General features: G+C 41.8%; 2 protein-coding genes across 11 annotated transcripts in view; one reads left to right on the top strand and one right to left on the bottom strand.

Moving 5' to 3' along the window:
* Positions 1-12,876: 12,876 nt before the first annotated feature.
* LOC105480511 (IQ motif containing F6) lies at positions 12,877-13,626 on the bottom strand. 3 transcript variants are annotated; one of them, XM_011739508.2, is made up of 2 exons: positions 13,540-13,626; positions 12,877-13,321 (listed from the first exon to the last, which is right to left on the bottom strand). In XM_011739508.2, exons 1-2 carry the CDS (start codon positions 13,552-13,554, stop codon positions 12,953-12,955), a joined length of 384 nt encoding a protein of 127 aa, XP_011737810.1. In that variant the 5' UTR covers positions 13,555-13,626; the 3' UTR covers positions 12,877-12,952. The 3 variants fall into 3 exon arrangements, with proteins under 3 accessions (XP_011737810.1, XP_011737813.1, XP_011737812.1); XM_011739511.2 differs by having other exon boundaries at positions 12,878-13,317; positions 13,540-13,601; XM_011739510.2 differs by lacking the exon at positions 13,540-13,626 and adding an exon at positions 13,503-13,539 and having other exon boundaries at positions 12,878-13,321.
* Positions 13,627-13,694: 68 nt separating this feature from the next.
* LOC105480516 (IQ motif containing F3) overlaps positions 13,695-18,722 on the top strand; it is a 71,817-nt gene continuing 66,789 nt past the window's right edge. For 3 of the 8 annotated variants that reach the window (XR_011620066.1, XR_011620068.1, XR_011620065.1), the window contains exon 1: positions 13,696-13,867. Coding sequence is in view for 3 of the 8 variants with exons in the window: in XM_071091805.1 (XP_070947906.1) it covers positions 13,835-13,867 (33 nt within the window). In the remaining 5 variants the exon portion in view is untranslated. Of the gene's footprint in view, positions 13,868-18,722 lie in introns of all 8 variants that reach the window. The other 5 variants (XR_011620067.1, XM_071091805.1, XR_011620069.1 and 2 more) reach the window with 4 other exon arrangements.

Raw genomic sequence — 18,722 nt, forward strand, 5'->3', positions numbered from 1 at the left:
CTCATGGTGGTTCTTCTTTTATTTCATGCCTTTGGTGTTATATTTAAAAAGTCATCACCATATACAAGGTCATCTAGCTTTCCTCCTATGTTATCTTCTAGGAGTCTTACAGTTCTGCATTTAGATTTTGGTCTATAACCCATTTTGTTTAATTTATTGCCAAGTATTTTATTCTGTTTGATATTTTAAAATTTATTTATATAAATGTGTGGGGTACAAGTGTGATTTTTTACACACAAGTTAGAGCTTTAGGTTTTCCATCACTTGAATAACATACATTGTACCCATGAGGTAATTTCTCATATTTGATGCTATTTGATGGAATAAGTTTTCTTGATTTTATTTTTGGATGTTCATGGCTGATATGTGGAAATACGATTTAATTGATTTTTGTATATTGATCTTATATATGCAACCCTGATAAACTTGTTTATTACTTCTAATCATTGTTTTTGAAGATTCTTAAGGATTGCTACATTGGCAATCATGTCATCTATGAGTAAAGATAGTTTTATTTCTTACTTTATAATCTGAGTTTGATGCATTTAATCCTTTCTTCCCTCTTTCCTCTCTCTTTGTACTTCCTTCTCTCCATTATTTCCACTCTTCCTTCTTTTCTTTCCCTGATTGCACTAGCTAGAATGTTTATTATGTGTTGAATACAGGCAGCAAAAGCAAACATCCTTGCCTTTTTACTGATTTTAGGGGAAAATCATGCAGTCTTTCACAATTAAGTATGGTGTCAGCTGTAGATGTTTCATATCTGCCCTTTATCAAGTTAATATTCTCTTCTATTCTTTGTGTTTTGAGAAATTTATGAATGGGCATTCGATTTTGTCAAATGCTGGCTTTTTTGTTGTGTTTTGTTTTTTGTTTTGTTTGTTTTTTGAGACAAAGTCTTGCTCTGTCACCCATACTGGACTGCAGTGTCACCATCTTGGCTCACTGCAACCTCTGCCTCCTGGGTTCAAGCGATTCTATTACCTCAGCCTCCCAGGTAGCTGGGACTACAGGTGCATGCCACCATGCCTGGCTAATTTTTTTGTATTTTTAGTAGAGACGGGGTTTTGCCATGCTGGCCAGGCTGGTCTTGAACTCCTGACCTCAGGTGATCTGCCCACCTTGGCCTCCCAAAGTGCTGGAATTACAGGTATGAGCCACTGTGCCTGGCCCAAATGCTGTTTTTGTGTCTATCAAGATGCTCATTGTTTTTCGCCTTTATTCTATTTAATATAATATTGAATTAATTGATATTTGGATGTTAAACCAACTTTGAATTCCTTGGATAAATTCTACTTGGTCATGGTGTAAAATCCTTTTATATATTGCTGAATTTGGTTTGCTAATATTTTTAAGTCTTTTTGTATATATGTTCATGAGACATATTGTTTGTAGTTTTCTTTTACTGTAATATTTTTGCCTAGATTGTATATTATTTCTTCTTTAGATGTTTTGTAGAATTCACCAGTGAAGCCATCTAAGCATGGACTTTTCTTTATTGGAAAATTTCAAATTAATAATTAAATTTCCTAACCTGGGCAACAGAGTGAGACCCCTTCTGTACAAAAAATATTTTTTAAAAAGTTGGGCATGATGGCACATGCTTGTAGTCTCAGCCACTCAGGAGGCTGAGGTGGGAGGATCATTTAATAGTGCCACTGTGCTCTGGCTTGGGCAACAGAGGGAGACCCTGTCTCAAAGAAATTAATAATAATTAAGCATCTTACTTGTTATTAATCTTTTCAGATGTTTTGTTTCTTCTTGAGTGAGTTTTGGTAATTTGTGTCTTTGCAAGAATTTGTCTATGTAACATAAAGTGTCCAATTTGTTGATATTGAGTAAGGTCAGTAATGATGACCCATCTTTTATTTCTGATTTTGGTAATTTGTTCTTTTTTTTTTCTTGGTAACTGTAGCTAAGGATTTGCTAATTTTGTTGATCTTTTGAAAGAACCAACTTTTGGCTCCGTTGTTTTTCTGTATTATTTTTCTGTTTTCTATTTCATTGACTCTATGATTTCCTTCTCTGTGCTTGATCTGGGTTTAGTTTAGTATCCTTTTTCTAATTTCTTAAGGTGAAAACATAGATTATTTATTTGAGACTTTTCTTCTTTTATGAGTGTTTAGTGCTCCTCCTAAACACTGCTTTAGCTTCATCCCATAACTTTTCAACAATTTTGTTTTTTTTTAAATTCAGTTAAAAAATTTTTTTTTGATACAGGGTCTCACTTTGTTGGCCGGGCTGGAATGCAGTGGTGTGATCATAGCTCACTGTAGTCTCAACCTCCTGTGCTCAAGCAATCCTCAGACCTCAGCCTCTTCAGTAGCTGGGACCACAGGCATGTGCCACCATGCCCATCTAATTTTTTGACTTTTTGTATAGGGGAGGTATCACTGTGTTGCCTAGGCTGTTCTCAAACTCCTGGGCTCAAGCAGTTCTTCTACCTTGGCCTCCCAAAGTGTTGGGATTACAAATGTGAGCCACCATGCCTGACTAGTTCAAACTATTTTAAAACTTACCTTGTAATTTCTTCTTTGAACCATGGGTTATTTAGAAATCTATTCTTTAATTTCCAAATATTTGTGCTTTTTCAAGACTTTTTTGTTGTATATCTTTAGTTTAATATCTTTTCATTTAATTTTAAATTAAATTAATTAAATAAATATCTTTAATTCTACTGTGGTCAGAAAACATGTTTGTTTTGGTTTCAATCTTTTAAGATTTATTTAGATCAATTTTGTGGCCCAGCATATGGTCTATCCTGAACACTGTTCCATGCGTATTTGAAAAGACTATGCATTCTGCTGTTGTGGGGTGGTTTTCTATAAATGTCAGTTAGGTTGACTAGTCCATGGAATTGTTTAAATCTTCTGTAATCATAATGATTTTCTGTCTAGTTGTTCTGTCAATTATTGAAAGAGGAGTATTAAAACTTTTGTATTAGTTTGTTCTTGCACTGCTATAAGGAAATACCTGAGACTGGGTCATTTATAAAGAAAAGAGGCTTAATTGGCTCACAGTTCTGCAGGCTGTACAGGAAGCACAGCAGCTTCTGATTCTGGAGAGGCCTCAGGAAGCTTCCAATCATGATGGAAGGCAAGGCATCTCACAGAGTGGGAGCAAGAACAAGATAGAGAGTGACATGGGACGTATTACACACTTTTAAACAACCAGATTTCATGAGAACTCATTACTATCACAAGAACAGCACCAAGGGAATGATGCTAAACCATTCATGAGAAATTCACTCTCATGATCCCACCAGGCCCCACCTCCAACACTGGGGAATACAATTGAACATGAGATTTGGTGAGGATACAGATCCAAACCACAAACTATATCAACCTCCAACTTGTTGCGTTTTCTCTCTCTCTCTCTCTCTCTCTCTCTTTCTTTCTTTCTTCTTTTTGGGGGCAGGGTCTGGCTCTGTCACTCAGGCAAGAGTGCAGTGGTGTGATCTTGGCTCATTGCAACCTGTGTCTCCCAGGCTCAAACCATCCTTCCACCTCAGCATCCCAAGTGACTAGGACTACAGGAACATGCCTCCATGCCCAGCTAATTTTTATATATTTTGTAGAGACATGGTTTTGCCACGTTGCCCAGGTTGGTCTCAAACTCCTGAGCTCAAGCAATCCTCCTGCCTCCATGTCTTCTTTGGTAGCTTGATATCTCATTTCTTTTTATCACTGAATAGTATTACATTGTATGGATGTATCACAATGTGTTTATCCATTAACCTATTGAAGAATATCTTGGTTGCTATTATAAAAATTTGAGTGCAGATTTTGTGTGGACACAAGTGCAATTCATTTGGGTAAATACCAAGAGGCACAACTGCTGTATCAAATGGCAAAACTTTACTTAGTTTTTTCTGTATTTTGTTGTTGTTGTTGTTTGTTTGTTTTTTAAATCAAACTGACAAACTGTCCTCTGGAGGGGCTATACCATTTTGCATTCCCATTAGCAGTGAATGAGAGTTCCTGTTGCACCATATCCTCATCAGCATTTAGTGTTGTCAGTGTTTGAATTTTGGCCGTTTTAGTAGCTATGCAGTGATATCTTATTATTTATAATTTTGACTTACAATTCCCCAATGGCATATCATGTTCAACAACTTTTTATATGTTTACTTGTCATCTGTATATCTTCTTTAGTGAACTGTTTGTTTAGATTTTTTTTGTTCATTTTAAAATTGGTTGTTTTCTTATTGTTGATTTTTAATATTTTTAAAAAATATTTTTTGGACAACAGTCCTTTATCAGATATGTCTTTTGTAAATGTTTTCTCCTAGTTTGTGGCTTCTTTTTACTCTCTTAACAGTGCCAAGAAGTTTTTAATTCTACTTCATCACTTTTAAAATTTGTTAAATTTTTCCATCATGGATCATGCTTTTGGTGTTGTATCTAAAAAGCCATTGCTGAAAGCAAGGCCACGTAGATTTTTTTCTATGGTTATCTTCTAGGAGTTTTCCAGTCTTATACTTTACATTTAGGTCAATGATCTCTTTTGAGTTGATTTTTGTGAAAAGTATAAGGTCTGTGTCTAGATTCTTTTTTGGGGGGGGAGGGGGGCATGTGAATATGCAGTGTTCAAGCACCATTTGTTGAGAAGACTATCATTTCTCCATTGAATAGCATTTGCCCCTTTCTCTATGACCAGTTGACTGTATTTTTGTGTTTTTTATGGGTTGGTCTATTTTGGGGTTTTCATTTTTGTTCCATTAATTTATTTGTCTATTTTTTCACCAGGCCCACACTGTCTTGATTACTGTAGCTTTTTTTTTTAATTTTTAATTTTTAATTTTTTATTATTATTGTACTTTAAGTTCTAGGGTACATGTGCATAACGTGCAGGTTTGTTACATATGTATACTTGTGCCATGTTGCTGTGCTGCACCCATCAACTCATCAGCACCCATCAACTCGTCATTTACATCAGGTATAACTCCCAATGCAATCCCTCCCCGCTCCCCCCTCCCCATGATAGGCCCCGGTGTGTGATGTTCCCCTTCCCGAGTCCAAGTGATCTCATTGTTCAGTTCCCACCTATGAGTGAGAACATGCGGTGTTTGGTTTTCTGTTCTTGTGATAGTTTGCTAAGAATGATGGTTTCCAGCTTTATCCATGTCCCTACAAAGGACACAAACTCATCCTTTTTTATGGCTGCATAGTATTCCATGGTGTATATGTGCCACATTTTCTTAATCCAGTCTGTCACTGATGGACATTTGGGTTGCTTTATAGTGACTCTTGAAGTTGAGTAGTGTTAGTTCTCTCTCCCCCTCCTCCTCCTCCTTCTTCTTTTTCTTCTTCCTCTTCTTCTTCTCTTCTTCTTCTTCTTCTTCTTCTTCTTCTTCTTCTTCTTCTTCTTCTTCTTCTTCTTCTTCTTCTTCTTCTTCTTCAGTATTATGTTGGCTATTCTGGGTCTTTTGCCTTTTCATGTAAACTTTATAATCAATTTGTTGCTATCCACAAAATAACATCCATTTTTATCAGGATTGTGGTAGATCTCTACATCAAATTGGAAAGAACTGAAATCTTAACAGTATTGAAGTTTCGATTCATGAATATGTAATATCTCTCCATTTAGATATTCTTTGATTTCTTTTAATAGGGTTTTATAGTGTTCCTCATATAGATCTTGCACATATTTTGTTAGATTCATACCTAAATGTACTTTTCTTTCTCTCTTTTTTGGGAGTTGTCCTAATGTAAATGGTATATGTATTTTTATTTAAAAACTTATCCATCTTGGATAACTGAAACTATATCCATTGAGGGATTGTGTTTTAAATTTCAGATTGCAATTGTTTATTGCTGGTATACAGGAAAACAATTTTTGCATGTTAACCTGTATCCTGCAACTTGTTGTACCTATTTAGTAGTTCTAGAAAAAGCTTCATTTTTTATTTTAATTGTCTGTAATTCTACTTCAATTCTATATTCTGTCTCTTGGCTAAAATAGTAATCTAATGAATTTCTACAAACTCAATCACTTCTCTTTGTTTCTCAGTCATTTAGGGGCTTCTTGCCCTCCCCTGCTTCTCCCTAGGTTGGCATGCATGTATTAGGTGTTAGTGCACTGTTCTGGCAGATCTATCAGGTGCCTAGTTGGTGGCTCCTTCACTATGTTGGCATTGGCTGCTGATATCTGCACATTCACATATGTAGCTAAGCCCCAACCTTTGGAGACTGGAGGGGGTGAGTCCTGGGCCTTCTCTGCTGAGGCCACCATGTTGCCAATTCTACACTGTTGCTGCCACCACTTGCTGGCTGAGCATGGGGGAGAGATACTGTGATCTTGCTCTCTTTTCTGGGTCCCACCCGGGAAAAAAACACTGGTATCCTTGCTCTCAGGTTCTCCAAATTGTATGGAGATTGTTAGCCACCTTCCATTGTTATTGTGGGGGAATGGATCTGGACAAAGGCCACTTTCTCAGGGACACATGGCAAGCTAAGCTCTCTAGTTTCTGCTCCAACTTGCTCTATATTTAGTATTTTTAGTATAAGTTTAGGCCCAGATTCCTTGAAATTTTTGAAACCCTAAATCCTGCTTTTTTCTCAAAAAGCATGGTTCTTGCCAATCAAAAGGTTTTGCCTCTGCCATTAGTTTTAAGAGTCTATTCCAAGATTTTGAGTCTATTTTAGAAAGTTAGAAGCCAGTATTTGATTTTAATTCCTTGGATTGCTAGTATAAAGTTTCTTTTCTTTACATTTTGCTAGTAATTTTTAAAAATGGGAATGAGTGTTTAATTATAATCATGATTTTTCTTCTTTAAAATAGTTACAGTGATGGATTTTTCACTGTTGAGCCATCAGTATTTTCCTGGAGAAACCCCTATATATATAGAAAGAATTCTGATTGCAATTTGCTTATAGTTTATTTAGAGTTTTTACATCTACATTTATTATTAACAGTGGTCTAAATTTTCCTTTCTCATAATATACTTGTCTGGTTTTGACATCAGTGCTTTGCCAACATGATAGATAGTTGGGTGGCTTTCTATTCTTTGTATACTCTAGAATAGTTTGGAGTACTTGGAATGATCTGCTGTTTTACATTTTGCAGAACTATTCTTGGTGGCAAAAACTGCCCATTGCTCGCAATACCCATTTTATCCTTTAAATGTATATGTGTGTAATGTTTTAATTAGAGGGAGAGCAAGAGAGTGAGAGAGCGCGCGCGTGCGCGAGAGAGAGAGTGTGTGTGTGTGTTCTTTTTCAAAAACGTCATTGTATCAGGGCTTTCTTACAGCTGGAGTCACAAGTCCTCTTGAAGAGGCAGTTTGTAGAGTGGTTGCAAGCCCAGGTACTGGCGTCAGATGCTTGCAGTTGAATCCTGGTCACCTCATCCCTTTGCTCCTCTGAGCATTTTTTTCTTCAGCATCCTCCCTCTTGCTTACCCTTCTCTTCTAGCTTTCCCCTTTCCAGAATTGTGATCCTCTCTTATCCACTGAAAGCATTTCTCCCACTCTCTTCATGATGTGAGCTTTCCTGGGTGAAGCTAATTTCTTTATCTTCATTTTACTTGGACTCAGGAGAGAGGATTGAGTGTGTTTTAAACAGCTAAATTTTCTCTCCTGATTTACCTTTTCTAATTTTTAGTTTCATCCTCCAGCTTCCTTTTGTTTCAGGTGTGTCCATTATAAACAACATATGGCTGGGTATTTTTAAAACCCAGTGTGAGATTCTGTTAATAGACACATTTTACCCATTTCCGTTTAACACAGACTTATCCGTCTTTGAGTTTTCTATCTGTCATGCTTTCTTATTATTGTTTTCTTCCGTTTCATGCTGCTGTTGAATTGATTGAGTTTTCCCCTTCATGTTTTTCTTCTAATGTTTTAGGAGTTGTGGCAGAGGCTGCTGGATGCCTCCCCAAAATCCACTTTCACTTCTACCTTAGAAATGGAACCTAGATGTAGAGGACATTGTTCTGTTCATCAACATTCTTGTTCTCTTTTCCTTTTTGGCATGTGGGAAGATTGTATTTCCCTTCTCCTTGAGGTTAGACACAGTTACATGGCTAGTTGAGTCAACAGAAGAGGAGCCGAAGTGAAATATGACACTTCCTAGTGAAAGACTGTAACTGCTGATGCTCTTCTCTCTATACCTGCTAAGCGCACAATCACAGAGGTTCATATCCATATGAAGGCAGTATCAGAGTGGAGGAGCTTGGAATGCTGAGCAAACACACAGAGGAATGCTGCCGTGGTCCTTTACATGGACCCCAGCAGGCTTCGCGTGAGTGAGAAATACACTTCAGTCAAGCCACTGAGGTTAGGTAGTTTGTACTGCAGCACAATCTAGCCTATTTGGAAGTATCTGAGTTTAGTCATGGTAGCATTATGCATCCTTGTAGCTGGGAGGGTCAAGTAACAGTTCTAGCAAACAAAATATAAATTGAGGTGCCTGGTCAAGTGAGCCTTCTAGGAAAAGCCTTTTAAAGAAATAAATTCAGCTGGCATGAGCAGTTTCTCTTTTTGTCCTTCATTTTCTTGCCTAGGATGTAGACATGATGGTTGGAACTGTAGGAGTTATCTTAACAGCATGAGGAGTAGGGTCCCATCCAGTGGTGCAGTGTGGACAGAGGAAAGGAGATGGGGCTCTGTTGACATCATGGAGCTGCCATGCTTTGGACTTCCCACTGCTGGGATTCATTTATGGGAGACGAAAACAAACTTTTGTGTTGTTTAAGCCACTGTTTTTCAGGTTTCTATTTCTAACAGCCCAATGCAATTTTTAACTGTTATGGAAGGTACAGAAGTAATTTTTATTCTTCCAGTATTTATACTACTATTAGTTTTTCATATTTTTATTATGGAAACTTTCAAACATATCCAAAAATACAGCGAGTAGTCATCATCCAGCTTCAGCAATGATCAGCTTATAGTCAATCATGCTTTACTCACATCTCCCACTTTTTCCTCCTGGGTCGATATCTATCTATCTATATATATTACATATTATATATGTGTATATATTTAGAGACTAGAGACAGGGTCTCACTATGCTGCCCAGGCTGGTCTTGAACTCCTGGCCTCAAGCAATCCTCCCACCTTGGCCTCCCAAAGTCCTGGGATTACAGGCGTGAGCCACTGCTCCTGACCCTGGGTTGATTCTTGCAACTGGTTCTACTGCTCTTATGGGTGACATGTTGTTTATCCTCAACCCACCTCTGAGAAAGGGACCTCTCTGTGCCCCACTCCTTGACCTAAACTCACCTTCTGCAATGCCCATGGTCCCTGCCTTGACCTCAGGTGGCAAGGTCCTTATAGTCTGTGGCTTCTTGTCTCTATCTCAGGCCTCTTTGGGACCACCAGTCCTCTTGCCACTTCTTGCCTCCCCCATCTGGGGGTCCCAGGGATCTTGGCTACTTGCAGGCTCCATAGGGAAGTGTACAGGGCTCAGTGGGAGCTGCCCCCAGACCCATCACTTAGGCATCTCCCTCGGCTTCTGCTTCCTTTCATCTCTGAGCCATGCAGTCTCCCCAGGTTATATTCTCAGATTTCCCTATGCCTATTGGGGTAACACAAGGGAAGGAGGTGGAGGGCATGTTCTGCAGCAGTATCTCAGCCTCCTCACACTCTGTCTCAGAGTCATGCATGGGCTTTTCTTTTGTCTCTTCTTGCGTAGCTGGAAGTTTCTCTGCCCTCTACCCCATCCCCCACCTCCTGCCACCCTCTGCACATGGAGGCTTACCAATAGGCTGCTAACACCTCCTGGTTTTCCTAGGACAGTCCTGGTTTGCACTTGCTATTTCCGACGTATTTATCAGTAGTGTCCCTTTCACTCTCAAAATTTATGGTTACCTTTTTAAAGGTGAAACTCTATGCAAAGTTATTTGTTGACGCTTGACATGAAAGCCCAGCTTTGAGAGTGCCCAGGAAACATTTTTTTCTTTCAACTCACTGTAGCTCTTCTACATAAGTGCCTGCTTCCACTAACTTGTGGTGGACTTGAGCAAACTCAATTTTTTGAAACAAAGTTGATCGATTTGTTTACACCAAGCATTTCCACCCTGGCAGGGAGGAGATGGAGTAGGGTGGTGCCCTCCAGCAACACGGGTGTATGTGTGGTCAGCGGGGTGGTGGTCAGTCCACTCAACCTGCCTGGCATGGCATGGCGGTGGCTTTGGTCATCTCATTTTGGATTTAGCATGTGGGACACAAAGAAGCAGAAGACAAGGCTCTGGGGATCCTGGGGCTGTGTGGTCAGAGCTGAGGTTGGTGATGTATCAGGTGGGAGGCTTGAGAGCATAGGGTGGGCACCCTGGGGACAAAGAGATGAGATGCCGTCTGGGAATCCTTTCCCAGTGGTGGAAGAGAACTGCAGGGGATGGGCCCTCACTTACTGGACTACCTTCCTAGGACTTCAGCAGGCTGTGCCAGTCTGAGGGCCAATGCAATTCTTTACTGATGGGAGGGTTGTGGCCACATATCTCTTGGGGACACCATGTCATCTGAGGGAGGAGCAAGATTGGGGATACTTGGTCCCCCTAGAGTGCTCTCAGGCCTACTCCCATCCCAAAGCCACAAGCACAGCCTCCCCTTCTACACTTCAGTGTTTCAGCATATGATACATGTTGTCAGAAAGAGTTCTTCCTGCAGCTCAATCCTCAGCGATGGTGAGGAGTGGCAGGAAAGGCCTCTGAGGTCTGCCTCTGAGAATCCCACCAGCAGCCTTACCCTTGCTGAGGAGGGAAGGGTGGCTCCAGTGATCTAGGCCAACACTGGCCACAGACCTCACTGTTAAAGAGGAGCCTTTCTCCCGACTCCCATCCCATGCCTCACTCACTTCCTCTTCCTTGGGACTCTCCAGTGCCCACTGCCCACAGGTCCAGACTATCCCTAGTTTCTTAAGACCCCTGACCACCAGCAGGACACCCAAAGTGGAGTGGTGGTGAAGGCTTTGGATGAAGCTTGGCTTTCTTGGGCTAGCCCTTGAGTCTCATTGCTCACATCTATGTGGTGCCATCTTCTTGAGATCCTGTCTACCTGGGACAGGAGGTCTCACTCACGTTCCCCTCAAAAGCCCCTCCCATTCAGCCCCCAGCTCCAAGCTGTGTCTTCCTGTTTCCAAAAGTTTTTGACCCAAAGTGGTGCTCCCGCTGGATTCCTGTTTCACTTGGCATTGTTAGAACATCAGAGAGCAGGAAGCCTTGATGACCTGAGTCTCCTGTGTGAGCATGAAATTCTGTAGAGCACCCTACACAGGCCAGTTGAAAAGGGCTTAACACAGCAGTTCCCAAACTAAGGCTGCACTTTGGAAAGCTGATGCCAGGCCGCATACCAGCCCAGTTAAAGCAGAATCCCTGGGTGGATCCAGGTATCTATATATATATATTTTTTAGTGTCCTAGGGGATTATAATGTCCTGTGTTGAAAATATATAACTCAGAAACTTAAACCATTGCCAATCCAGGTTTTAAACACCTCTCACTGTTGAGGTAGCATCTAAGGGGTTAGTCACGCAGACTTCCTATTATGCCCAGCTGCAGACCTATCTAGTTTCATACCACTCGCTACTGTGAGTAGGAGGTGGGCAGAGCTGTATCCAGCACCCCTGAATGGGTTCCCCTGGAAGAGTGGGATTCAGTCAGAAAGTCCAGGTACCCAGCTGCTTCACTGCCACCTGCAGCTACTGCAGATGCTGTGTGTCAGGCTGAACCCTAAACCCTCACATCTGCTATAGCTGTTCTGGAGACTCACCCCCAAAACACACACACACACACACACACACACACACATACACACACGGATTAGGGAAAGTGTCACCCAGCTGCAAGGCATGAAGACCCCTGCACACCTCCCCACTCGCCCTCCCACCTCTCCTGAGGGACCCACCATGGAAAGACCCTGTGGAGGGTTGCAGACCTCAGACTTCTGGGATGAAGGTTCACACAAACATCTGAGGGACACAGGCTGAGAGTGAGGGGCCTTGGGCATGGATGACAAAGCAGAGACAGTGAGAGACCACGTGAGAGATGGTTGCACCATAGGTGCCCAGAGACAGAGGGAGACTCAGCAAAGCAGTGGCCCAGCAGCACCCACCCAAGGCAGGCCCAGCAGAGGATGAGGCAGCCTGGGGGTAGGCCGGAGAGGGGACATGGGAGTGGATGAGGAGCACAGCTGCTTCTGAGGACGTGGTAGGATTTAGAGGCTGTGTGCCCAATGACCTGCACTGGCGGAGGGACAGCCCTTTCCCCTGCCTACCCCTAGTTGTTTACCTACCCCCATGCCACCCCCACCACCATCTCCCCACACCCCCCGAGTCCCTCTTCCCTCCCAGATCCCATGCCTGGTTCTCCCAGGAAGTGCTGAGCAGAGGGGAGGGAAGCCTCGTTGTTCAGCCCCAGGGTGGGGAGGCAGTAGGCACAGCTGCTACCTTCAGCTCCTGCTCTGGCTTCCCCAGGGGCTGGCTCTGGCTGGCTGATCCCCCACTGTATCCCCCACCATAAGGCACAGCGTCTGTCCTGCTGTTGCCAGCTGAAGTGCCATGTCCTCCTGGCTCCCTGCCAAGCACTCTGCTGGCCCTGAGGGTCCTGTCAATCACAGGCCTGTGGAATCCTGGCCTTCCCAGCTGGCCCTGGCTGCAGCCAGATTCTCTGATCTTCTGATCTGAATGGAGATCCCTGGACAGGGGCTGCAGGAAACTAAAGCCCAATGCCTACTCCCACTGTGGAAGGGGCCAAAATCAGGCAATCATCATCAGTGCTTGACCTGGGCCCTGGGGTCTCTCTTGGATGCCAGGTATGCTGTTAGGAACAGGGGCCTAGGGTTGGTGACCTGAGGACAGGGGCTCTAGAACATACCAGGGAATCTTTCTGGGGGGAAGGCAGAAAAGTTAGGGGCTGAACCCTCCTCCATGAGTCTAATCTCCAAAGAGCAAGTGTGTGGTCAGTAAAGGTCTTTATTGGAAGAGAGATCCAGCCTCCTTGGCTCTGTCAGCGCCCTAGGTCATGAGAATTTCGATGTCAAGCTCCAGCCGGCTGGCTCTGACCTCATAGTGGCCCCGGATCAGGCCTCGGGTTTGGCTGGCATGCCAGCGCCAGTGAGACTGGATGATGCAGGCTGCTTGGCGTGCCTGGAGGAACCGCCTGCGGGCCTGCCACATTCGAACCTGTGCCTGCACCTTCACCACTGCCCACTCCTGGCAGGTATAGAGTCTTAGTGCCAGGCGCCGTCTTTGCTCCAACATCTTGGCCTGCATCGACCTCCACCAGCACTGGATGACCCAGGCTCTGAGTGCTGCATGCAGTAACGTCCGGCGCACCATGTTGCCACGCCACCATGACTGAATCTTTATGGCTGTCTTCTCTAACTGATTGGGGGGAAGGAAAAACAGGGAGAGGCTCAATGGGGGACCCTTCCCTCCTGTTCCTGTCCCCACCTCTGATCTTGGGAGGAAAGAAGGCCTGGCCCAGGTGCCCCTGACTTCTTGTTTCTAGGGCCCATCCATCTTGTTTCCAATTCCCCTCCCGCCTTTAGACACTGTTCATTACCCATCAGGCAAGTCCCTCCTGCAAGGGCCTTACTCACATTTTGCGTGTCCATGGCCTTGGTCCTTAGGGTCCACTTATCTATTATTTAGGCCACCCTAGTCTTTAGCCCCACCCTCAACTGTTAGTCACACCTCCATCATTGGACTCCGCCCACCTGTACACCAGACTCCACCTCATTAGGTCCTGTCTGCGCACATTTTAACCACATCTCTCTCTCCTCTTCTCTTGCTTGCATCTCTTTTGCTTTATTGATTCCCACCACTGTGGGAGCGTACCATTATCTCTTGACTTCAGTTAATTTCCCAGCCCCAGTGGCATTCCTATTCCTCCTGATGACAGTGAAGAGTCATGCAGCTTACCTACAAGTAAGGAGTTTTACTTTAAGCCTACTCATAGCCAGAATAGATTTCCTGAAGCTTAAGTGTCAGGGCACCTGTCCGGGCCCGAGGAACGTGTTTACAGAGCTGTATATTTTGGGGTAAAATCTGTGAAAGCAAGATATTTCAGCGGCAATTGGAGAGGACCTCTGTTTCTCTTCCCTCTTACTCCCTCTGTCACTCACCTCCTGTCGAGTGGTGTGGAACGGCAGCCTCTTTTGCAATGAGACTAAGGAAACTCTGAGTTGAGATAGACTCAGTTTAACAGCATAGATTTATGTGGTTCGCAGTCACCCTTGGGAACACATAAATCCTTGCTAGCCATTCTGCTATTGCTGTGTTCATTCACCTTGCTCATAGTGTGAAGATGCAGGAACAGAAGCGCTGCTATCCTGATAAGAATGTGTCTTCCAGTGCTGGCACCAAAAGTATCTGGGCAGGGGAGGAAAAGTAAGTGTGAAAAATATGGAACCAGAAGCCAGTCTGTAGAAAATTCTTCCTGTTATTAGATGTGTAAAACTGTAAGTGGAAGATTCAAGTCTCATTGATGCCTGATTAAAATTGAAGTTCTCTCTTGTCAGGAATATACTTGACAATGCAATGATACAATTTTAAATATTTCATGCTTATTTCTTTTCTTGGTGGGAATTTCGTGAAATTCCAGCTACTGTAAACAATGTGGAAGTCAGTGTGAAAAATCACATGCTTTATGCATACCAAATGTCAATCATAAGAATGTTTCTGTAGACAATGTGGTTGTAAAATCATCCTATGAAGAAACATTAAAAGGTTATGCAGCTGAAATGTAGAAAAATATAGAGGTGGGGCAGTTAATTCATATAAATATTATGTTATGTTTGATGTGTTTATCAACTTAAAAAATGTGTAATTTGTTGTAATTTCTTTTCTCATCTTAAATAAATACTAATTTGACATCTGTAATTTTGTGTGCTTTTCTTAAAAAGTAGGCTTTCTAAATCATATGTTTTAGGTGCCACAAAACCTGGATCTGTCCTGCTTCACTGTAAGAATGCAGCTGTGCAAGCAGATCTCCTGGGAGCTCACAAAAAGCTGTGCTTCTAGGATTCAGAATTAGCACTGGAACTGCACACTCAGGTGATTCAGAGATGCTGGGAGTCCTTTGAGATCTGGGAGGCCATTTTGGCTCTGGCTTTAGCATGCATTTCATTATCCATTTTCCTGCAAGAAAGGTTTGCTGGGTGCCCACGGCTTGTAGGGCCACACACTGTCCATGGCTTCTGTTTATATGTTTTTGAGGATCCTGCTGCCTCATATCATTGCTATGGCACTGCTCATCTGGGTGTCTTACGGGTTCTGGCCCCACTGTGAACCAAGCAACCTTGGTAAACCAAGCATGTTTAAAGTCCTCAAAATAGTGGATTCTATTGCTTCCCTTAATGATTGCCAATCTGGGTGAGCAAAGTGCTGGAACCAGCCATCTCAAGGGCCTTCACTTTGTCAGTCCCGGTGTCAGGCATCCACCCCTACAGAAGGGATCACTTAGTGGCCAGTGTTCTGGGGGCTCAGCCCATCCAGGCCAGGTTGCCATGGTCAAGATGCCACACTCCACCATTTCTCCCCTATTTTGGCCTGGTTGGGAGTTGCCATAATACCGTAACTTTGCTATCTTCTTGGCTGTCCCTGGAAAATCCTGCCAGAGTTCACAGTTTTGCAGTTGAAAGTGGCAGCAGATGGGGGTGGGGGTGAGACAAACGCTCTGAGTCTTACTAAGTTTTCACAGAGCATGGTCCTCGGTCTCTATTTCCTCACTACTTCTTCTCCAGCTTCCTGTTCTTTTCTTCTTGCTTGATATATATTTCTTCTGATTATAAATGTAGTACATGTCTGTTGCCAAAATTTCAATATGCAGACACATATAAGGTGGAAAGGGAATTTCCCATGAAATTTTTCCCCAGAGCTACTTTCAGACTTTATACCATGTATATACTGATGTAAATTTTCTAATAAAATAACTTACTTTTAATTAAACATGTAAAATATATTCTTGTAAAAATTTGTGCATTTCAAAATTTACCTTGGCGATCAATGTTTCCTCCTCTGCATTATTACTGGTTCCAGTTTGGAGGGTATCCTGGACAACTAGCTACGCGTTTATCTTTCTTGTTTTTAACTATGCATTTATAAACACACTATATCCATATACCTAAAAAATATATAATACTGTTTTTAATGTGTTTCTGTGTATCTTTTTTAATTAAAGTAATCATGTAACATAACATTGATCATTTTAACCATTTTAAAATTACAGCTTCTAATTTTATCTAATTTCAAAAAGAAACCCTGTACCCATTAAGTAGTCATTCCCCATTACTTTTTCCCACCCTAGTCCCTGGCAGTCACTAATCTGCTTTTAGCCTCCATGGATTTGCCTATAAAAGGCATTTCATGTAAATGGAATCATACAATATAGGGCCTTTTGTGTCTGGCTTCCTTCACTAGGCCTAACGTTTTCAAGGGTAATCCATGTTGTACCATATATCAGTACTTTGTTCCTTTTTATGGCTGAATAATAGTCTACTGTACAGATGTACTACATTTTGTTTATATATTCATCAGTTGATGGGCATTTGAGCTGTTTTCACTCTTTAGTGATTGTGAACAGTGCTGCTGTGAACATTCTTGTATAAGTATTTGAACACCTGTTCAATTCTTTTGGGTATATACTTAGGATTGAAATTGCTTGGTCATGTGGTAATTATGTGTTTAACTTTCTGAGGAAGCACAAAACTGTTTTTCGTGCAGCTGAACCATTTTTCATTCTCACCAATCTCTGCATCCTCACCAACACTTATTATTTTCCTTTGAAAAATCATGGCCATCTTGAGTGTGAAGTGGTATCTCATTGTGATTACAATTTTCATTTCCCTAAGACCAACGACATTGAGTATCTTTTCCTGCACGTGTTGGCCATTTGTGTACTTTCTTTGGAGAAATGTCTGTTAAAGTCCTTTGCCTGCTTTAATTGGCTTATTTGTATTTTTGTGGTTGAGGTGTAGGAATTCTTTATATATGATGGGAAGGAGACCCTTATCAGATATATGATTTGAAAATATTTTCTCCATTCTGTAGGTTGTCCTTTCATTTTTTTCATAATGTTCTTTGTTTCAATTTTGTCAAGTCCAACTTATCTATTTTCTTCTTTGTTGCTTGTGCTTTGGCATCCTAGCTAATAACTCATTGCCAAACCCAAGATCATGAGGACTTACCTGTGAGTTTTATTGTAAGGGTTTTGTAGTTTTATTGGTTACATTTAGGTATTAGATCAATATTGAATTAACATTTGTATATATTGAGGAAAGAATGCAACTTCATTCTTTGCATGGGGTTATCCGGCTGTCCTAGCACCTGTGTTGAAGAGACTATTCTTTCCCCTGGGTCTTGGTACCCTTGTTGAAAATCAGTTGAACATAGGTGTACACTTGATTTTTATTTCTGGTCTCTCAATTCTAGTCTGTCAATCTAATGCCAGGATAGATACCACACTGTCTTGATTATGGTAGTTTTGTAGTAACTTTTGAAATGGAAAGTGTCAGTTCTCCAACTTTGTTTTTTGTTTTCAAGATGATTTTGTCTATTCATAGACTCTTGCAATTCCATATGAACTTTAAGATTAGCTAGTCCATTTCTGCACAAAAAGGCAGTGGGAATTTTGACAGGGATTGCAGTAAATCTGTAGATAAATTTGGGGAGTAGTCTTCCAACACACATACACAGAGTGTCTTTCTATTCCACTTACATCTTTAATTTCTTTCTACTGTGTTTTGTAGTTTTCATTGTACACGTCTTTCACCTGCTTGGTTAAATTTATTCCTGAGTATTTTATTCTTTTTGATGCTATTAAAAATGGAATTGTTTTCTTAATTTCATTTTTGAATTGTTCACTCCTAGTGTGTAGAAATACACGATTTTTCATGTTGATCTTATATCCTGCAACTTTGATGAATTAGTTTTTTAGCCCTAATAGATTTTGTTGTGGATTCTTTAGGATTTTCTTTATGTCTTTATGTATGTAAGGTCATGTTATCTGAAAACAAATAGTTTTCTTTTCTTTTTTTTTGTTTGTTTTTTTTTGTTGTTATTGTTGTTGTTTTTTGAGACAGAGTCTCACTATGTTGCCCAGGCTGGAGTGCAGTTGTGCAATCTCAGCTCACTGTACCCTCCGCCTCCTGGAAGCAATCCTCCCACCTCAGCCTCCTAAGGAGTTGGGGCACACCACTATGCTTGGCTAATTTTTTATGATTTTTTTTTTTTTTTTTTGAGACAGAGTCTCACTCTGTCGCCCGGGCTGGAGTGCAGTGACCGGATTTCAGCTCACTGCAAGTTCTGCCTCCCAGGTTCACCCCATTCTCCTGCCTCAGCCTCCCGAGTAGCTGGGACTACAGGTGCCCGCCACCACGCCCAGCTAGTCTTTTTTTTTTTTTTGTATTTCGGGGTTTCACCATGTTAGCCAGGATGGTCTCGATCTCCTGACCTCGTGATCAGCCCGTCTCGGCTTCCCAAAGTGCTGGAATTACTTTTTTATGATTTTTGTAGAGACAAGGTCTCATTATATTGCCCAGATTGGTCTCAAACTCCGGGACTCAGGTGATCCTCCTGCCTCAGCCTCCCAAAGTGCTGATATTACAGGCGTGAGCCACCGTGCCCGGCTAGTTTTACTTCTTCCTTTCCAATTTGTATGTATTTTAATTTTCTTTCTTGCTTAATTGCCCTGGTTAGAACTTCCAGTACAGTGTTGAATAGCAGTGATGAAAGCAGACATCCTTATCTTGCTCCTGATCTTAGAGAAAAAGCTTTCAATCTT

This window comes from Macaca nemestrina, chromosome 2 (genome assembly GCF_043159975.1).
Source record: "Macaca nemestrina isolate mMacNem1 chromosome 2, mMacNem.hap1, whole genome shotgun sequence".
Lineage (NCBI taxonomy): Eukaryota > Metazoa > Chordata > Mammalia > Primates > Cercopithecidae > Macaca > Macaca nemestrina.